Here is a 22,421-nt window from a genome sequence, read left to right on the forward strand (position 1 = left end):
TGACTGTACATTCATTGGCCTCTTATGCTACTTAGCCTTCTGGGGTTATTACATTAGTTGCAGAGCTTGAGATAAGTGACGACAGATTATGGATTTATTTAATCTGGAGCCATATTGTGGAATGCTACACATACAGACAGTTTACTGACCTGCTTTACCTTTTTAAATCTTTTAAATGTAGAAGCAAGGAACACATTTCCTGACACAGACTTGCATTTAAACATATTTCCACTCTGAATCAAAGTGTATTCTGATTTTTTTTTTCTGCAGAAAATGCTGACTGGGACAAACGTTTTAAATAAAGAGTCATGTAAATCTTAAACCACATGGTTGAGCCTCCTGGGAGCATGGCCAGCAGCAGCACAAAGAGGCTTTTTATTTTCAGATCTGGGTTTTATGTTGGGCGACTCACACAAAGAATCCAGCTGCTGGTACGTTTGCATCAGCTTTTAGAGCTCTACAAACACTAACGGTTCTACTTTTAAAGGATTAGACCAGACGTTACGAAGCAGAGGCCTCAGAGGTCTGGCTCAAAAACTTTTCAGGAACTTGGAACAAAAATTTAAATAATTTACCACCTGAAGACGATGTTTCAGCTCTACAAAACATTTAGTTTTTACCAAAATGTTACGATTTCTTGTTGAACTTCTATCCTGCTGCTACTACATTTTAAAACCTTTTACTATAAAGTGGAAGTTCAAGTAGGTTTTCTTCCACTAAGCTTTCCAGTGAAAAGAAAATGTACACATGGCATCTTTGCTTCCTGGTGAGACGGATCTTTAACCTGAATAACTAAAATGATCAAATTTTTTCCTCTTCCTGTAAAAATGCAGTAAAAACATTTCACTGCGTCTCATCCGACGTTGGCAGATCTCATCAAAATGTGTCTCCAGAGATATTTTCCTTGTTTCCACTGCCACAGTTTAAGAAACCACAACTTTACAGATCATTAGATACGACAGTTTTGTGTCAACATTTTGCACGTCAGCATCTCAACTGAAGTTCAGGTGAAATGAGAAAAGACAAAGTCACTGATCTTCCTCTCATTTTGGCCGATTTGAGCTTTTCTGTGTGTCGACCTCGATACACGTCGGTGCCTGAAGGCTCGGCAGACGTCCGCCAGAATAATTCAGGACAATATTTCTTTGTGACCCCAATAAGAGACGCTCTGTTTGGCCGCCATGTAGGCAGGAATACTTTAAAAATGAATCTGTAGACGTGGAGCGGCCCTGACTGGCGTCAACAGAGCAGAACCGGGTTTTCTAGGTTCTGCTGCTCTGTACGGCGCCGTCATCAACAATACTCAGTAATGAACATCATCCAATGTTGCTGTTTAATTAGATTTAGGTTTAAAGTAGATTACAGCAGCTTTTGTTTCTTGACTTGACTTTGATGAAGCTTTGTCAGAAGACACAGAAAGTTGTACTTCTGTCAGTTAGATCCCATAAATAAGGAATTATTACAGAATGACCCATCATGGGGGAAGATAGATCAATAAATTAATGTGATTTCTGCAAGTCCCAAAACATGCAATGCATTTGTTACTTACTCTACCCTGAATACATGAATTATTAAAAAAAATAAAAATACTTTGTGAGATTCTGACTTTGCTTAGTGAAGGACTTTTATTATCATCACAAAATATACATTAAACATCCATGAGATGCAATAATAATGTTTAACAGAATCCATAAAACATAAACTTTTCAGATTCTTAATATTCTAATATTTCTGATTTTTAAAGCTGTGCAAGAAAAGTAATTTTTTTTTTCAACGGTCCAAGAAAAGACAGAAAAGAATAATAAATGTAAAAAAAGTGAAACTGATATTTTGCTGCATGAAGCAGAAGGAAAGTTTTGATTCAGATGTAATTTGGTACAAATATACATCAGTGATGGAAACGCTGGAGATTCAATTAGCAAAGAGCTAGTTCGTCTAGAACAGAGCATAAACTAGAGTGATGGTTTTATCAGGCGGTATCCTGAGCGTCTGACAGTCAAACAGAGACGCCAAGAAAACCTTCTGGATCAGGACCTGCAGCATTTACAGTCTAAATAAACATTTGTTTTTGAGCTTGTCACTATAAGCAATAAATAAATTAAGTGCATAATTAATTAAAATAAACTCAATAATTTCCATTTGCATGATTTATCGTTTTCCTCTTTTCTCTCTTTCAACCAAAAACTGGATGATAAAAGTTTTCAGTCTGATCAGGACAGTTTTGTTTCCGAGACTTCATAATTCATTTTATTTGTTGTTTCTGTTGTTTTATTTATTTATTTTGGATATTTAAATTGTGAAAAGTCCAAAGATCTTTGCAGATCCGGAGCTGCAGACTCCTAGTTTGGATTTTCTAGGCAGCGTTTCCAGAACTTGACAGATTAAGTTTTCAGTTCTCACGAAGCCGACCTCATGGTGGATCCTCACTGTTTCCCTGGGGAGTCGTTTGCCCAACACTGGGCCACTGTGTCATCTGTGTAGCCGAAATGTGGGGCAGTTACACGGCAGAACCCCCAGGCTCCATAATGACCCACAATGCAACAGTTATTTACCCCAACCAACCGGCTGAACAGCAGCGCTTCCAGTCCAGCCGACCAGCTTCAGTCACAGATCCTTAAAAATCAGATTATTTATGGACTCATCAAATTACATTCCAGTCAGACTGCTGCAGCGTTTCTGAGCTAATCAAGTTTTAATCATCAAAAGATGCACTTTTTTTTATTAAAAAGAGAATTTGTTTTTAACATTTTTTATTTTATTTATTTTATTAAATGTATTTTTTTTAAATTAAGAAATACATTTCTTTTAATTAACATTCCTCTGTACTGGAGTGAACTATTTATTTAGTATTTATGTTGAAATTTTGCCCGTACTGTGCAGTATTTTCATTCTTTAATCTGTTTTTATGTATATTTTATATTTGTTTTTGTGAGTCGTTGCTTTGCTGCCGTTTCACAGGAAGTTCTCCACTATGGGACAATAAATAATATTTATATTTTATTCTTCTAAATCTGTTCTGACCACAATCCACGTCGTATGGAGCTCACCTAAAATTCATAAATAGACTTTACTTCACAATCCTCTCATGCTGCCTGTAGCCCTGGTGCTTTTTCCTTCCACTAAACTTTCTGTGAATATGCATTATGACTTTTTAACAGTGCAGCTTTGTGACTCAGCCTCATGTCCAGCCCCTCCTTGCTCTGGTGGATGTTAAGTTACTCTATAAACGGTCAGCGGTCCCTTCTGCCCTGTTACTATGGTTTTCAGCCAACATGGAAACGTTTATGCTCAGTTAATCATCACTTAAACCAAGAAGTCCTTCATCATTGGAACACCAGACCCAAATAATTAAGAACTAATCTGACAAAATTATATTTTTCAGAGTTCTTGTTGGTATATTTAAATTATTTATGTTTATTTTAATGTTTCTACTACAGTGAATCACAAACTGTTGTAATAAATTGGCAAGTAAAGGAAATTCCTTCAATGTTTTTATAAACCATGAAGTTCCTGCAGTCTGGAAGGACCTGCATGGGAAAATGAAACATTTTTCTCTCAAACAGCTGTTTGTGCTCCGGCTGTCCTGCCTTGAATCGTCTTCATGTTTTCAGCTTCATCAGGACGCAGAGTTTCAGTTATTGCTTCAGTTTTATCAGTCGGTGTAAATGGGCAGCAGAAAGAGTCAGAGCTTCTAATGGCTTCAGATAATCAGCCTGTTTTATTTCTTGCCTCTCTAGAACTTTCAATCTAGTGAAATCTGTGTAGGGTCTGTCCTAGGAGGAAGAATTGCATTGTAGTTTATATATTTGGGTCATTGTAGAGAGAAAATGGCTCAAATTTCCGGCAAAAAGTTTGAGAGTAATCTCAGAAATTTTCTATAAAAAAACATTTCTGAGCTCCAAAAGTAAAAAAGAAAAACTCAGAACGTTTGAGTTTTAATCTCAGAAATATTGTAGGAAAAAACTTCAATAAGTAAAAAATGTGCAAGAAAAACTAAGATTTAGAAATCAATTTTAGAAATGTTAAAAAACTGGGAAGTTTCTCTGTTTCAAAAGTTGAAAATATTTGAGAAAAAACTCAGAGATTTGAGATTAATTTAGGAAATTTCAGCGTTTAATCTAAAAATGTCATTTTGGGGGGTTAATTTACTCCTTTTTTCTGTCCTCAGTGGCCCGACCTCTGTAAAAACCTGCCTGAAACGACCCAAACCCAAACCAGGCCGTGTGGATTCACAGCCAAATGCATATCGGAGAGCAGAGCTGAGAAAATGACATTTTGCTTTAGGAAATTATCCGTTTTAAATATCAGATCTGGTTTCTTTTGTACTTTGAGTCAAATTGTTAAGCTGTTGCCCCTGGCAACAAGAAATTCTTCAGGAAAGTCCTGGTCGGTTAAAAACATCAGGTTTCTTCTCAACAGTCCTCATGGGTTTTGATGCTGGAGTTGTGAACTGGTTGGTTGGTGACGTTGGACGCAGACTGCTGTGTCAGCGTTTCATTGTCTGCTCCCCGTTTCCATCTCGACCCGGTCGGCCCGTCTCACAAAGCCGCATGGCTCCTCGCTCAGCGTTTACTCTGACTGTTGTGCAGGAAAAAGTGCTGCGTGTCGTAAATAAACCCGAGCGGAGAGGCAAACAGCCAGGGAAACATTAGCCGATTGAAAGCTTACAAGCTTTGTAGCTTGTTGAATGACTTTTGCATACAAACACGCAGCAGTTTAAAGTGATGCTTTACATTTCTGATCAGCTGAGGCTGCATGCATTCCCTGGTTCGGGCTCGTCCAGGCCGTCCGGCCGCAGCTGGAGGATCGAGGCTCTCCGCGCCTTCATGATGCAGCAGCAGCAGGGCTGACTTTAATCATTTTAGGGACAGGAATGTACCGATTAATTGGGCCGAGTAACCAGGATCAGCAGATTCTGTGAAGGATCCTCTAACGCAGCATGTTGTTGGAAAGGAAGTTTTAAATGGTTGTAGATCCAAACGCAGCCGTTTAGATTAATGCTGAGGTGCAAAAAGATAAATGTCTATCCTTAATGTTGCTGATTTGGACCTTAACTTAAATCTATTAATCACGTTAAATTAAAACAAACCCAATAATTTCCATTTCAATGATTTATCATTTTTTCTATTTTCTCTCCCTTTTCACCAAAAACTGGACAGCACAAGTCTTCAGTTTTTTTTTATAGGACAGTTTTGTTCACAGTGACATCATAATTAATTTTATTTGTTGTTTTGTTTATTTATTTTAGGTACTTAAATAGTCTTCATGGTTCATGGTGCAGCGCCCCCACAGGCGAGGAGGGGAACAGGTTTTTCAAAGGGTTTTGTTGCTTTTGCTCAGAGCAGCGAGAAAGAGCCGCAGCAGCTGAGAAGGTTGCAGTTTTGGCCCCTGATGGGGTGTGACCATTTCTGAAGAAAACCCCATGGAGTCAGAAATGAAGGTTTGTTTCTGCTGAAAACCAGCCCAACGTCATGGTGAAGGTTTTGGAGTTTGATTGATTCCTTCATTTTAAAATACATCTAAAAATAGATTTTTGTTTTTACTCGGTTTCTGTTTGTCTCTTTTCAAAACTTCTCTGATGATCTGAAATATTTAATTATGAACAACCAAAAATATATTTTTCCTTAAAAAAGAAAAGACAGTCATTCCTTCTGAGTCTTATGACATAAAGTCACATTCAGTGAATTAAAATAGATTCATTTTATTTATTATAATAAAAGCACCTTTAAGCAGGTATTAAGCAAACCCACATTAAAAATGTTTTTTTATTAATCTGATGTAATATTCTAATTTTAAATGTCATGTTTTCATTAGCTGTCAGCTGAAAATAATCATAATTAACAGAAATAAAGGCTTTCCAACATGCACCTTTGTGTAATGTAGATAATGTTTCACTTGGTGATATAAACGGCCTTCTCAGTAATATTTTATTGAATGGGTTTGGAGTGAACTCCGTCTCCAGCAGAAGGTTGCATCGTTTTGGACCTGCTTTCAGCCAGAAGCTGGTTTCTCCAGCCTGGAAACATGAGTCACGCCGCAGCGCCGACTCAAACCAGATCCGACCAGATGGGACTGAATCTACCTGTTGTATAACAGGAAGCATGTTCAGATACACTTTGTAACTCCAGCGCTCTGGATGCAGCGATGAGGAGGTTATATTTATGCGCTTGAGGAGGAGATTATAGTTTGGATGTAAGGCTGTTATATCAGACTGTTTAACCTCTGAAGCGTATGGTCCTGGGAAAATAAGCAGAGGAGTCAGAAAACTGAACTAAAGGATAAATATATACATGTTTTCAGTGCAGAAGAGAAAAAAGCAAAGCAATTTTGCTGCAATAAGACAAGAGGAGAATGCCGTTATTAGCCCCGTTTAGCTCCTGTTAAACCCCAAATCATCATTTCAGATGAAATGTATTGTTTATTCAGTTCAAATATTTTGTTTTGTGCAAAAAAAGTTTTGTTTTGATGCGTTTGGGATCAACTTCCTGCTGAACATCAAACTGTTCGGGTCTCAAGCATCTAGCTGTTGGTGTGATGTGCAGCTTAAGGTTGATTTTACTCCTGATAGACTCAGTTTGGTTGGGAACCAACATTGCAACATTTGTTACATTTTTAGCTGCTGTGGTTATTTTATCTCTCTGCTCTGAGTCAAACCAATAAAACAATTTGAAAAACCTGTTCTCTTCCGAACCTGTGGGGGCGCTGCATCAAGAACTACGGAAGGAAACAACACAAAAAAGACTCTGAGCACAATTTCCTTCTTTATGAAATGTATAAGGAAATGGAGTAGCGTCAGATTTTATTGGTTCTTGGATTTATCTTTTGCTGTTGGTAAAAGACCACGAGCCATTTCTACCACTAGCGCTAGGCTAGCACGTTTGTTTTGGTTGTATTTACCCAGAATGCTCTGCTCTGTAGTCCACTTCCTTCTTTTGGAGGGGTCTCCGATCTGCTTTGCATTAGTACCGCATCGGAGTTCACTTCAACAGAACCAAGAGTGAGATCGTCCCTCATAGATCGTGAATATTGTCACCAATACCTGATCTAGAATTTTCTTAAATATTGTAATCGATCAGATATTGTTATTGGATTGGCGCATCTCTAAAATGACTAGGATGTTAATGGAAATTAAGCGGTGGTCCGAGGTGGATAAAGAACCCAAAAATTATTGTACTCAGGTAAGAGCAGCACTACTTCAACATATTTTCACTCAAGAAAAAAAGTATTTGGTAAAAAGTCTATTTAAGTTTTAAGTAAGTCATCAAAATATCAGTCAACATAAGCGTCATTTAATATTTAAAATTACATCATGAGATGGACCGAAATATAAAGCTTTGTGGAAAGTTTAGTATTTTAGGAATCATACTGAAAATTATTCATATAAATAACATAATTACAAAAAAATTGTAAATAGAAAAGTTTGTTTGAACAAACAACTTATGAAACTTTAACACAAACTGCAGATGAGATTCTGTGTCTGGTGAATTTCTGGTTGAAACATGTTTGTTTCTCATTCAGTGGGCAGAAAATCCAGAAGTTTTTCTCAAGTAAGAGCAGAAATACTTCATAACAACATTACTGAAGTAAAAGTAAAGTACAATAATGCTACTTAAAGTATTGTTTTTTTTCCAAAAAAGTTACTTAAGTAAATGTAGCTGAGTAAATGTAACCAGTTACTACCCAGCTCTGGAGGTGGTGTCAGGAAACCGGATCCTCTCTGCTGCTGACCTGTAATCGGGTCACGCTCCAGTCTTTTGATTGGGGCCGATGTTGACCTACATAGATTCAAAGAGAGACGATTAGGTTCCGGTCCGATTCCCTGCTCACACATTTCATCATAAATGACTCCATCATGGAGGGATGAGGAGACGGCCGGGCTGCAGAGTGGAGGCGGCGCTGCAGGAACCAGAGACCTGTTGACTGGGATGGACGGGAACAATGAGGCTGAATATCAGGGAACGATGAGGCTGAATATCAGGGAACTACTGTATGAGGCTGAATACCAGGGAATGATGAGGCTGAAAATCAGGGAACGATGAGGCTGAATATCAGGGAACGACGAGGCTGAATATCAGGGAACGACGAGGCTGAATATCAGGGAATGACGAGGCTGAATATCAGGGAACGACGAGGCTGAATATCAGGGAACGATGAGGCTGAATATCTGGGAACGATGAGGCTGAGAATCAGGGAACGACGAGGCTGAATATCAGGGAACGATGAGGCTGAATATCAGGGAACGACGAGGCTGAATATCAGGGAACGACGAGGCTGAATATCAGGGAATGACGAGGCTGAATATCAGGGAACGACGAGGCTGAATATCAGGGAACGATGAGGCTGAATATCTGGGAACGATGAGGCTGAGAATCAGGGAACGACGAGGCTGAATATCAGGGAACGATGAGGCTGAATATCAGGGAACGACGAGGCTGAATATCAGGGAACGATGAGGCTGAATATCTGGGAACGATGAGGCTGAGAATCAGGGAACGACGAGGCTGAATATCAGGGAACGATGAGGCTGAATATCAGGGAACGATGAGGCTGAGAATCAGGGAACGACGAGGCTGAATATCAGCTGCAACCGAGGCTCTTTACTCTCATCAGAGTTGGACAGTAACTAGGTACATTTACTCGGTTACATTTACTTGAGTAATTTTAACTTTGAAATGTGTTTTAAACCAGAGGAAACAAGAGACGTCAAGCAAAGGAAAAAAAATGCAGAATTTGTGGTGTAAATCCAGAACACATGAGAATCAGTTGGAGATTTTTTTTGTCCTTGTTATTTTGTGAAAAATAATTTTTTGGGAGATGTATGGGAGAAAAAACCTGCTGAGGTTTTGTTTTTCAGAAACGTGTACATGTGTATTTTTATTTTATTTTGGCTCCACAAAACTCTGCACTGCTGCTATTTTTAATTTCTTTTGCAGCCTGACCTTCATGCTTACCTCAACATTAGAATAAACTAAATAAATCAGCCTGTGGTAAAAAGCTGCACTTAACTGTTGCTGTGTTGAAACTCCTGCATATTTAAAATGCAGGAAAATTATTAGAATCTTTAATTTCTGGTGTTTTTAGATCATAAAACTTTTTGTTTCTGATTGATTTTCTCACAAATTTTTGTTTGTGCCAATAAATGAATACATATCAACATTAAAAGCAGCAGAATAATTCCAGAATCAGTTCATGATTTATTCCCTTTAAAGTGATTTGCAGGATTATTTATCTGCTGCAAAATGAGGATCCAGCATAAAAAACCATTTTAACTTCAATGTTTTATTACAAGGACAGAAAATACTGCATCGCTTGCCGTCTTTAGTCTCTGTCCGGATTATTTATCACGTTTCCCGTCCTGGGTGTTTGTCCGTCCTCACGTTTCTGTCAGCCTGGTTCTGTCTGATCCGACCCGACGCTCTGCAGCTCGTTGCGTAACGCGGCTGGAGGCCGACGCTGGGTTTCCCCTCGTTCCCCCGTCCAGGATTATCCTCCATGCTGCTGAAGGCCGAGCCGTCGGCGCAGGCCGTATGTTTTATCATCCCGAGCTTCGCTTGTCTGTCAGGGCATGCAGGAGGGCCAGGAAGCAGTTTGGTTCTGATTCTCTTGCATCATGAGACCGACCCAAATATAAAGCTGTTATATAAATAATTATTTAACTGTTTATTTGCTGAAATGTTGAACTTTTTGACCATATTACTGTTCATAACTTGAATTAAGATCAGTTTAGCAGTTTGACATCAAACTACTGAGATCCACTCAGTTGTACGAAAAATAAAAGTCTTACAGAAATATCATAAAAATCCCCTTTTCTAAACAAATTAAAAATACAGAAAATAAGACGTTTTGTTGTTATAGGTGGAAAAAATCTGCATATGAAACTAAAACTACTTAAAACAAATTCATTTATCCTGTTTTGTCTATTTGAAATGTATTAAGACGTGTGATCTAGATTTGTTGTTTTTGCTGAAAGAAAAGTATTTCAGAATTATCTAAGAAAGACTCAGGAGTCAGAAATAAAACCATTATTGAAAGTAGACCATCATCGGTGTCATGAACCCAGTGCTCCCAGTGGGTTTACTGGGCCGGTTAACTAAGCCTCAGTCTGGTTCTGTGCCTGGCCCAGCTTTGAGTTTTAAGTCACGCCATCACATTTTTGTGTTTGCTTTCAACCGGAGCCAGGGATTTATCTGCTTTAATTCCCTCTAATTGGAGAAATCTTAACTCCCAGCCTCCAGCCGGGCCCTTGTTGCTCCGTCATATGATCTGCACACATGACCGGCTCCTATTGTTTGAGTAGTCATGGTGTGAATTGTTGCATAAATCCAAAAAACAATTAGCAAATGTCACTGAGTTTATGAGCAAATTGATGTCAAAGGCCCTTTTCTGTAGTTCTGAGGAAGAAACTGATGTTTTCACACATAAAACGCAGAAAATGGACGGTAGTCAGTAAACCCTGTGTTGAACTCGAGGCTCAGGGGCCAAATCCGGCCCGCCATAACTTTTTATGTGGCCCCCTTGACTCCAGACACACAAACGGAACCCTAAAGGTAACATTCGTGTCTTTAAATATTATTCTATTAATCAAATAAAGCAGTTTTTACCTCTATAGTTCCAAGTTACATCAATCAGTTCCTCCAGTTTTTCCAGATTTTGCGATTAACAAAATGTCACATACTGCCATACATAAGTGGAAATATTAGAAAATTAGCACCACAAAATCTTTGATTTTCATTGCAAAAACATCACAAAAACAAAAGTATTTTAATATTATTTAACTTTAGGAAGAACTTAAAAAAATGCAGAGACAACTATTTATTAATATTTTCACGGCAACATGGGCTTAAAGTTTTATCACAATATTTTGTGGTACTATTGTTATGACAATAAAAGTGACAATAACCATTTATTGTGATTTGTATCACTAAACTTCACACAGCATCTGCATTTAATCATATTTTCATGATTACACAACGGATTTGTGTTAATTGATGCTCTACTTGAACACAAAAGTGGATAAAATATTAAAACTAACAATCTCAACAATACAGATGGTTTTAGGGTGTTTAAAAAAAGCAGAACTAGAGGAAACAAGAACCAGAATTAATCTACTCCTTACCATTCTAGCTATAAATGTGTATTTGCGCCCCCTAGCGGCAGTAAAGGTAATAAATGTGGCGATGAAAACCGTAATAATTTAATGTTTATGTGTTTCTGCTTGCAGCCATCATGTATGTGATGGGAGCTCTGGGCCCGGCGGCCGGTTACCTGCTGGGCGGAGTCCTGATCGGGTTTTACGTCGACCCAAAGACCGTGGTGAACATCGACCAGAGCGACCCGCGCTTCATCGGCAACTGGTGAGACCAATCAGCTGCTCTGTTGGGGAGGAGGTCAAAGGTTACAGCAGGAAACATGTTTACTGTCAGACCCAGGGCTGAACTTCTCCTGGCCGCAGGATCCATGTTTTTACCAAAACAATAAATAAATAACTTCAGAATTTTCAAATACTTCAGTTTTTGTTCATATTCATAAAAATCCCAAAATATCTACACAAGTCACCTGAGATGGATGACGAGTGGCATATAAAATACGATGTTTACAAAACATGATTCATTTAAAGAAAAAAAAAGTCTGACCAAAGTCAGACGGGATATTTTAGGATTTATTTACTTTTGTAAATATGTTTAGTAAACATGTTTTTACAGGCCTGGGATTTAATGTGATCCCATCTTCATTTTATTTTACTGATTAACTTGAGATTTAAGTGAAAAAATAAGCAAAACTTTATGAAAAAAGTCCAGTTCTTAAATCATCCATCCATCCGTCCATCCATCCATCCATCCGAATTGAACAAAGCCGTTTTCTATGACGGTTTTCTTGTTTCTTTTCTGTTTCTGAAGCTCTAATCATTCTGAACTTTCCGTTTGGATGCGTTTCATAAATCGTTCTGTCGTCTCTCTGAACATGCCGCTGCTGATGATTCAGATGTTCAGAGCTGCTAGCGAAGCCGCCGTCTGTCCGCCTGCGTAGCTGGTGACTCAGCAGGAAGCGGCCGTCGACTTCCTGCATGAATTACAGCCGATGAAGGCAGGACGGGTGTTTGTGAACGGATCGGCTCATTTACGCCCAATAACATCCAGATCGCCTCTGTTCTCGCCTCGTGTCTCTGATCAGAGTGTGTGTGTGTGTGTGTGTGTGTGTGTGTGTTTCCTGATCTCCCATTGCTTCTGTAAATGAAAACAAACTGGAACATGTTGGTAATGTTCCTGCTAAATCTGCTCCCACTCTCCAGATTCAAAATGTTAATCTGAGGTGTTTTAAAAATGTTTGAGTCGCAATAATTTGGCTCCAATATTTAATATTCGTGCAAAAGTATTCATACCCCGTAAACGTCTTTGCATTTTATCACATTACAACCAAAATCTTCAGTTTTCACCTACCAGCAAAGAACGCTAAATCTTTCTGAGTTTTTATTTTTATTTTCCTTCCTTTTCACATTTCTGCACCACTTTGTGTTGGTCTATCACAGAAAATTATTTGTGTGTGCAGAGGGTTTTTTACAACAAAGTATTTGGGCCATACTATTAAAAAATGAAATAAAATCACAGGAATAAACTTGCATGAGAATAAAATCATAACATTATGAGAAATTAATAACTTTATCATAATTCTCATAACTCTACAACTTTATTACAACTTTATTAATGTATTTCAACTTTATTCTCGTACAACTTGAGTGTATTATGAATCTTCATCTGGGGTTTTTTTAATTGTACCTCACAATTTAAAAATGATGTGAATGGTTATGAAATGTGATCTAACACCAGAGAGGCGTTTCTGGTTTCTGGTTTTTACGACTGATTCGGTTCCTGTCCCCCAGGTGGAGCGGCTTCCTGCTGTGCGCCGTCGCCATGCTGCTGGTCATTTTCCCCATGTTCACCTTCCCCAAGAAGCTCCCTCCTCGGCACAAGAAGAAGAAGAGGAGGAAAAAGCTGAGCCTGGACGACATGTCCAGCGACGACGACGTGCTGAAGGAGAAGAGCAACAACAGCAAGCAGCAGACGGTCGCCTCGTCCATGGGCTTCGGGAAGGACATCAAAGGTTTCAGCCGGCCGCCATCTTTCTTCTGTCTTAGAGCCGCTTTCAAGAACAAAAAAATCTCTGCTGCGATGCAAAGTATTGAGAAAGAAACTAGTGGTTATAATTTCATATTCAGTTTCTTCAATGTTTTTTTTCTATTAGTTGAGAGAAATAAAAGTTTAATTTCTTTGTTTGTAGCTTTAGTTCAGGTTTTGCACGGATTGAATCCTAATAAAGTGCAATTTAATGTTTGATTACAGCATAATATTAAAACATTATGTACAGTTGAAACCAGATATTTTCATACTTCTAGAAAAAAGATCCATCCATCCATCCATCCATTTTCTGTTCACCCTTGTCCCTAATGGGGTCGGGAGGGTTGCTGGTGCCTATCTCCAGCTACGTTCCGGGCAAGAGGCGGGGTACACCCTGGACAGGCCGCCAGTCTGTCGCAGTAGAAAAAAGATGCAAACATATTTTTTTTACTCACTATGTGAAGTTAAATCTTGCTAATGTTTAGTGTTTTAGGTTAATTACAATTACCAAGATTATTTCAATTGGCTAAATGCCAGAAATATACAGTATATATATATTTTTTAGATATTTATTTTTATATTTTGTTTAAGAATTTAATTTGAACAGGAAGGTCATTTAACTTTTGAGCAATTGTTTCAACATAATGAATATTTATTATTATTAATGGTTTAATTACTTATTGATCTGTGAAACTGAAATAAAAATCTAATTATATTTTATACATAAAAAATGTTATTAAAATTAGGAGATTTTTTGTTAAATAAGTGTTTTGATCTCCTACCAGGTCATGTGTGTGAAATAAAACAGAAAATTTTGTTTTATTTTATTTTCCATTTCCTTACAACAAAATGTAGAAAACTCTCACAAAACATGATTAATAACAGTAATCAATAATGTCACATATCTTATCTTTTTTTAGTTCCTTTATATTAATTTTATCTCCAAAGTTTGGTGCTGGAAAAGTTTGAAAACTTGCCTTGAAAATGCTTGATTTTCATTGAGCAGAAGAATTAGATTGGGAACAAACAGAGAACCAGTTTTAATTTGATATGAAGCAGACGTCATAATAAAATCTACATCCTTGATGTTTTGCAGATTTCCTCCTGCAGAACTTTATTATTTTTCCACAGATGATTTTTTTAGTAGACTTTTTTTTCTCGTTGTCTTGCAGATCTTCCCAAAGCTGCGGTGAGGATCCTCAGCAACGTGACCTTCGTCTTCGTCAGCCTGTCCTACACGGCGGAGAGCGCCATCGTCACCGCCTTCATCACCTTCATCCCCAAGTTCATCGAGTCGCAGTTCGGGATCCCGGCCTCCAACGCCAGCATCTACACCGGTGAGCTGGAGAACAGCACAGCGCTCCATGAGAACGGAAACGTTTCTTTCTTTAACGTCTGAGATGCAGACAGCGGGACAACACCCTGCTCCGCTCTCCTCCGTTCAGCTCATCTAAGCTGCTCTGCAGAGACGTCCAGGGCTGCAAGCCAGCAGTAATAATAAAGAAACTGCTGGTCTCCACATGAAGGCGAGCACAGAGGAGACGGAGCTGCAGGACCGCTCTCCAAATATTCATAAAACCCCCACAAACAAACACAGATATGTACAAAAACATGAAGTTAAATCAGCATTTACACTGATAAACTTCTTACACTTTATAAGATTTAAACTCAATTTACCTGCATGATTACAGGAAAGGTACCACTGAGAATTAGGGCCATACTAAGAAAACATAAAAAATAAAATTACATCAATAAAACTGAAATAGTACAAGAATAAAATTGTTATATATTTTTGAGAATAGAGTTGTAGAAAGTCGAAATATTTTGAGAATAAAGTCATAATTATATGAGATGAAACTCATAGTATTACGCGAATTAAATCAAAATATTACGATAAGTTATGACTTTTTTCTCGTAATATTTCAACTTTATTCTTGTAATATTATGACTTTTTAATAATATTTATATAACAAATAAGTATATATTTAATACCTTTATGTTTGACCACATGACCAATCCTCTCTTCTCCTCTTCCAGAAGATAAAAATAAACACGGGTTATTTAAAACAGCAGTTTTACCTGTCAGAAACGTACCAAAATGTTAAAACACCGACGTTAATTAATGCCGATACATTATGCACCGCTACTCCAAAATATCCCGACATAAATTAGAATAAATTTTGAATCTGTAGAGTTAATAAGTGTTGGTTAGCAGCATTGGGAATATTAAATTTTAGTCAAGCCATAATTAAATGTGGAAAATTACAAGTTAGGAAAGAAAATAGGGCAGCAGTAGTGTGGAGCAGAAAAGATGTGTTTTTATTGTGACGTTGTGAAATAGTGAAGCATCACTAAATGAAGCTTCAGGCTTCGTTTCGGTGTATTTTCCAGCTAATGGCTAACCCAACATGCAGCTGGTGACTTTTCCTTTGTTCCAGTTTGTTAAAACATCTGTTGTTAAATCCAAATAATGCTCAGAGTGGTTTTGTTTTTAGGGATAAAAATGTGGAGCATCCATTTTAAAAGGAGGTTAAAGTGAAGCATGTTAGTCGCTGAATCTCTTCATGAAGTTTATAATTAAGTTAAACGTTTCTGAAAGATTCGGCTCATGAAGTCACACCTTGGGAGGCTTCTGTTATCTGAGATCTTTAAGCATTTGCTTGCATAACCGTCTCAGCTGGACCAGGAGTGGGCTGTGAAGTCGTGGTTTAATCTGCCACTCAGACACAGACATTTTGATTCCCACTTTATGCCCATCAGAGTAAAATCCGACCCAGAGAGCAGCTTTTACATTTAAAAAGCTCTCCTGTCCTGAAACGTTGCATCTAATCCTCCATTTTAGCACATTTATTTTGGTACAGATTTCTAAAAATCCCAAAAATAAAAAGCATTTTTTAATTGCTGTATAGTAATGTTGAGCTGAATGTTTTCAAAAAACCCAAACTTTAATGGAGGAAATACATATATTATGTATTATTTGCACCTGATTCTTATCCTGTTGAAGTAATTAAGCCAAAGCTGTACATAAGTCCTACATATTTGCATATAAAATAAAGAAGTATCTAAATCTATCTAGAACTCCTTAAATAGAATCGTTTTAGCATTAGCTGGTTCAAATTCTGTAAAAACTAAATCTCCTATTAAGCATTGTAAAGTGTCTTCGATTTAGTCTGTTATTTCATTCATTAGCATCTCTTGCTATCTAATTATTAATCAGTTCATCAAAAAGAATCTGCAAATGATCAAGTGTACACTAAAGGAATACTATGTTACTGCATTTAGACAATAAAATGAACCGAATTGTTTGTTTATATCCACATGTTAATGTATTTCTGATATTTTATATAAAAAATGCTTATGTGGTTAAATGATCCGTTATCCGATTAATCAACAACTAAAATAATTGTAACTTAAAGCCCTAAAATATATATATTTTTATAAAGCCTATCGAAAATATCCTTAAAATATAAAGCTGATAATCCTACTTGATGTACTATTGGTTGGCGTTTGTAAAAGCAGCCAATCCTAGAACAGCATTCATTTCCCTTGATGCTGATTGGCTGAGCCCTCAAGTTCGAAATAAGGAAGACCGTTGGTGTTGGTGTTAGCTTCTGCGGCTGCGCTGCGACGGTTTCTGCTGTGTTGATGCATATTAAGGTATATTTGGTGTTTTAACTTGTACGATAGGCCGTTATAAGCACTTTCTTCACTGTTGTGCTACAATGTTATTATTGTGAAGTTATTACTGTCCTCAGTTGGTCCTTCAGCTCATATGGTCTTGGTGTTGGTCGTGAACTGTGTGTCGGAAGCTGGAGGCTGTGTTCAGCTTCCAGGTTTCCTGTTCAGGTTTCTAATTCACTGGAGGATTAATGACGCAGATTTTTATCTGTTTTCACCGGACATACTTCACACCGCCAGGCATTTGTGATATTAGCCACACTGACAGTCACTAAAAACTCATAAAACTGTTATCTTGTCAGAGTTACAAGATAATGTAACTTATCTAGTTTCTAGTGCAAATATCTTAATGCACTAGAAATAAGACAAAACTAATTTACACTTAACGTTTCAGCAAAATATAGGAACTTATTTTAAATCAGTAACTCATTAATGTTGATGAAAACGTCCTAGATCCACTGGCAGATTATTTATCTTACATGTTTTCATATAAGTGAAATAATTATTTTCCTATATCTGGCTGAAAAGTTATATTTAGTTAGTTTTTATCTTATTTCAAGTGTATCTGCACTAGAAACTAGACCAAAAATACTTGATCAAATTTGTGTTTTTGACATGTATTTAATTTGTGGTCATCTTTAAACATTTTATTAGTTTACTAATAGAGGCTGATGGGATTTGATGCATGTAGGGAAGAAGCTGAGAGGCTCCACGCTCGCCATCCTGCCTGGCCTCCCACTCGCTGTGTGCTGCCATGGTGATGCCTGGAGGCTGCGGCTGGGATCGCTCAGCTCTCTACTGCTGGTGGCTGTTTAGGGCAAACTGATGGGTGCAAAAAAACAAAAGCAGCTTGGAAAAGTTGAACTTGACAGAAATTAATGGGAAAATGGATCAGAGCTCTCACATCACAGCTGGTTTGTCCAAAAGGAAACCAGATAGTAATTAAAAAATAAAAGCTCATGCAATAATAAAAGTAATGACTCGACAGACAAACATTTTCCCTTAAAACCCCCACAAAGTTTTGACAGAAACCACCTGAAACTGAAAAAAAGTTATAACCGAAAAAAACAAATCTGAAACTGAAAAACAACCTTGAATCCAAAAAGTAGTTTTGAGCATTTTTTTCCAGTTTCAAATGTGTGTATGTTTGTTTTATCAGTTTTAAATCTTTTTTATTAAAACTTTTTTTCTGTTCCAAGTTTTTCTCTTTTGAACAAACTTTATGGCCCCAATTTAGCTCCATAAAAAACTCACAAACCGCCCTGGTGTTCCTCAGACCACATTTGTGCTTCCATCTCGGCCTTATTTACATTTATGATGGTCAGGGAAGAGAGTTGTAGTTACATTTTTGTCATTTCTAATTATTAATGAATTAAAATCCTACAAAAACATCTATCTTTGTGTTTGTAGGACAGGAAAGTAGAAGAGGTATCGCGTCCTGTCATATTAATGTAGAAACAGTTAAAGTCCTGCTTGTAAACAGGATTAGTGCGCCTTTGTTTGAATTTAATTTAGATAAATACATTGTTGTGTTTCTGTTTTCCTTCCTGGACAAACAGAGGCTTGGATTTACTATCTAGAAACAACATTTCCTGGTTAGTAAAATCAGAAATGACTGATATGTTCTCCATTTTACTCTCCTTTCTTTGGCTTCTAGCTATTTTTAGACATTTTTTGACTGTTGCAAAGCTTATATGTTGCATTTTATGCTCCAAAGTGACTTTTGAAGCACAAAAGCAAAAACTAAGGAACAGAACCAGAACAATACTTCTGTTGTCGGCCAGTTTCCCTAAAAATATTAATTTAGCTTCAAAATGTTTACATTTTTCTGCTTGTTTGATCTCTGACTGCAGAATCCAGAAACTAATGCAAAGTTTCTACATTTCTATCACATTTTGCACATAAAAATAAACACGCTGTATTTGTGTTTGCGCATCAGATTAACGATGGACTTTACACTAAACACATCACATCCAGCAGAGAATTAGGAATTCAGATGCACAGACTCTGGTATGCAAACATCTTTGTGAATTTGCTCCACAGTGTTGTTAGTCTGTTATTAACATGGTGCATCTGCAATTAAACAGCTAAATATAATTTGCACAAAAATGTACTTAATTCTGGATATTTTTAAGTTGTCTGACTTGTTTCTTGTTTCTGCTCCATTATTTTGTAAGTGAAAATTCACTGGACTCTCTTTAAAATGCATCATTAGGCTCAGCGGGCGGCGCCAGCCCGGTCTTCTGATGCTCTGGTACCGTTTTGTCCCCCAGGTGTGATCATTGTGCCCAGCGCCGGCGTGGGCATCGTGCTGGGCGGCTACATCATTAAGAAGCTGAAGCTGGGCGCTCGGGAGTCGGCCAAGCTGGCGATGATCTGCAGCGGCGTGTCGCTGCTCTGCTTCTCCACGCTCTTCATCGTGGGCTGCGAAAGCATCAACCTCGGAGGAATCAACATCCCCTACACCACCGGGTGAGGAGAGACGCAGAGACACACAGCGAGAGATGCTTAGAGATGTCGAGTTGTTTCAGGTTTTTATGTCGAATCTGATCAAGAATTTCCTGCAGGTTGCTTCATTTTATTCAGTTATTAACTAGAATAATGTGACAAAAAAGTCCATGTGACGTACCAACGTCATAATATGGTTTTTAAAATGTTTTCCTAATAAAAAATCAGAAAAGTGTGGCATGCATCTGTGTTCAGCCACCCTAATTTAGAAATAATTACACACTGCAAAATCATTCAAAGTATTTTTATCTAGTTTCTAGTGCAAATATCTTAAGACAAAACCAATTTATAAGTAACTTTTCAGCAAGATATAAGAGCTTGTTTTGAGTCAATTATTCCTTATTACTGATTTTTAAAAAGTCCCAGTTTTAAGTGAAAAAAGCATTTTTTTCAGATATTTATTGTCATTTAAATCTTATTTTTAAGGAAAAAGCAAGGGATGGAAAATCTTTTGAGATTTGGATTAAAAAGATTGTAGATTTAAATTTGAAGCTATGTTGCCGTGCTGCAGTGTAGCTGACTGACTGAAATACTTCTGCACTGGTTTCTGAATACAACCTGCAGACATTTTAAACAGCTTTTTGCAGGTTACCCCCCCTCACCTCTTCTCGCCTCCACCGGTAAGCAGAAAAGGTTTTAATCTAATCCAGTTTGGCCCCTGGGTCCATTTTATTATCAGCTCATCTGTAAATTCGTGGAGTCTGCAGATCAGAGCAGAGATGCTGCATAACGAGTCGGTAAACGGAGGCGTTTTCTGTTTGGACGCAGCGTCTCTCAGGGAGATTACATGACTCAGATGGAGAGAGTCCAAGGACAGCTTGGGACAGACGCTCTGGATTGCTGCCGGGTCTTTTCACGTGTTTCTTCCTCCTTCATCCTGCCTTTCTCCTTTCATCTTTTCTTTCTCCTCCCTTCTTACTCTATGCTCAATCATTTTTTTTGCTAAATCGTCACTAATTCACGTGTTTCTTGCTGCATCCTGCTCATCTCCCCTGTTATTAGTCTTGCCTCTCAGTGTGTTTTCCTCTCTGCAGACCGACGCTCACCATGACTCAGAGGAACCTGACAGGAGGTTGTAACGTGAACTGTGGATGTAAAATCCACGAGTACGCGCCGGTCTGCGGCTCCGACGGGATCACGTACTTTAACCCCTGCCTGGCCGGCTGCGGCAGCGTGGCCAACGACACAAACGGGGTAAGAAACGGGTGGGAGGGGGGAAATGCACATGCAAATGATGTTTTACTATTAATATTTCAGCAGCAAACCTTAAAAATATGGAAATTAAAAAAGACAAGTCAAAAGCTTTGTCAGAAATACAGAAAAGTTTCTTTTTATTCTACAGAATACAAACTTAAAATAACAATTCCTGAAAAATGGACAGAAATGATTATAAAACATATGCAATCAAAGAATTTTAACAATAGGAACTGGTTGCAGAATTTTGTCAAAATTATAGACAGACCCGAATATTAGCATTCGCCCCTCTGGCATTAATATTATGTTAAATGTCTTCTAGCTTTCATGCTTTTCTTGTCATCTAAAAGTTTTTGTCTTCATTGTGACTGGATGTTTTTGGATCTTATTGGCAGATTTTCTAGAGTTCAGATAAATTGGTTCGTTTCCTGGAAACGGGTCAGGGATTAGGTAAAAATATCCAGAAAATTAACTTTAGCCAGCCTGTTACCTAGCAACCGCAGCCGAGCCCCAGAACGTTTGGTCTTCTGGTATTACCGTTGTATGCTCTGTACAATGGCAGCTGGAAAAGAAAAAGAGTTTTGTTGTTGACTTACCATCCAGAAATCACTTGCTGCATTGTTGGTTGTGCAGGAGGCTCCACTTCTGCTGTTCAAAGATGTATGATTGCGCATCTGTTTTCAGCCATTTTCATGTGAGTGTAAAGTTGAGTTTGGGGGCGTGGCCTGCAGCAGATTCTTTGGATTCAAAGGAAGTCATCATTAAAAACTCAAAATAAATGCGACATGTATTCCCACCATCAGATTGTGTGTCTTGCTCCACACCTCGTCAGTCTTGTTTTCCTCGTGATATCTGAACCTCCAGATGTGTCGTTGTGTCGTTCAGATCAGGAACTACTCGGACTGCGCCTGCGTCCAGAGCCGCCAGGTCATAACGCCGTCGTCCGGCGGTCAGGGCAGCAACCAGCTGCAGCTCGTCATCGTCAAAACCTACCTGAACGAGAACGGCTACGCCGTTTCAGGGAAGTGCAACCGAACCTGCAACACCCTCATCCCCTTCCTCATCTTCCTCTTCATCGTCACGCTCATCACCGCCTGCGCCCAGCCCTCCGCCATCATCGTCACCCTCAGGTAATTCGCTTTCTCACTTGTGCTTCTGCTCGGTTATCAACAGAGCAACAGAGTTAAGAACTTTACATTGAAATACCCTGAAGCAGTGTACCATTTCGTTACGACCCCCTGGGTCGTAATGAAAACACTTTTGGGTCTCAAAAATTATCCATGTTCATGGAAAGTTACTTGGAAGGAAAAAGTGTGGGAACCCCCACCTTAACAGGGACAGTGAAGTATAGCAGTAAACACAAATTTTACCAAGTATTTTTGTCTAGTTTCTTGTGGAAATGGCTTAGAAAACTTGAAATGAGATAAAACTAACTTACAGTAACTATAACTATAACTCCTCTAACGCTTCAGCGAGATATAGGAGTTTGATTTAAATAATTCCTTAATACTGATTGGAAAAATACTAGTTACACTATCAGATTATTTCACATATAATATTGAAAATAAGTGAAATAACGTGACAGTGGAACTAGAACTGGTAAGATTGTGTGTTTTTGCAGTGTAACACAGCACTGCTTCTTGTTTTGTTTTTTTCTTAATTTTTACATTTCTGAGCGTTTTTGTGTTTTTGTGCTGCAGGTCTGTTGCAGAGCAGGAGCGGCCGTTCGCTTTGGGGATGCAGTTTGTTCTCCTCAGGACTCTTGGTGAGCAAAAACAAACTCATTGTTTTCTTGTTGGTTAAGTTTTGTTTGGTTCTGTCTTCTCTTCACATAAATAACAAAACAATTCCTGAATCGATTCACAATGCTAGAAAATGTATTTTAATCTGCTTCATTCTTTTGTAAAATTTAATTTTAGATGATTCTTT

General features: G+C 38.1%; 1 protein-coding gene across 2 annotated transcripts in view; it reads left to right on the forward strand.

Annotated features, from left to right (window-relative positions):
• Positions 1–22,421, forward strand: part of LOC114146253 (solute carrier organic anion transporter family member 5A1-like) — a 34,500-nt gene that overhangs the window by 6,078 nt on the left and 6,001 nt on the right. For both annotated transcript variants that reach the window (XM_028020177.1, XM_028020178.1), the window contains 7 exons: positions 11,222–11,354; positions 12,878–13,098; positions 14,285–14,449; positions 19,064–19,262; positions 20,333–20,492; positions 21,378–21,622; positions 22,193–22,257. In XM_028020177.1, the coding sequence (XP_027875978.1) occupies positions 11,222–11,354; positions 12,878–13,098; positions 14,285–14,449; positions 19,064–19,262; positions 20,333–20,492; positions 21,378–21,622; positions 22,193–22,257 (1,188 nt within the window). The remainder of the gene's footprint in view (positions 1–11,221; positions 11,355–12,877; positions 13,099–14,284; positions 14,450–19,063; positions 19,263–20,332; positions 20,493–21,377; positions 21,623–22,192; positions 22,258–22,421) is intronic.

This window comes from Xiphophorus couchianus, chromosome 6, assembly GCF_001444195.1.
Source record: "Xiphophorus couchianus chromosome 6, X_couchianus-1.0, whole genome shotgun sequence".
Lineage (NCBI taxonomy): Eukaryota > Metazoa > Chordata > Actinopteri > Cyprinodontiformes > Poeciliidae > Xiphophorus > Xiphophorus couchianus.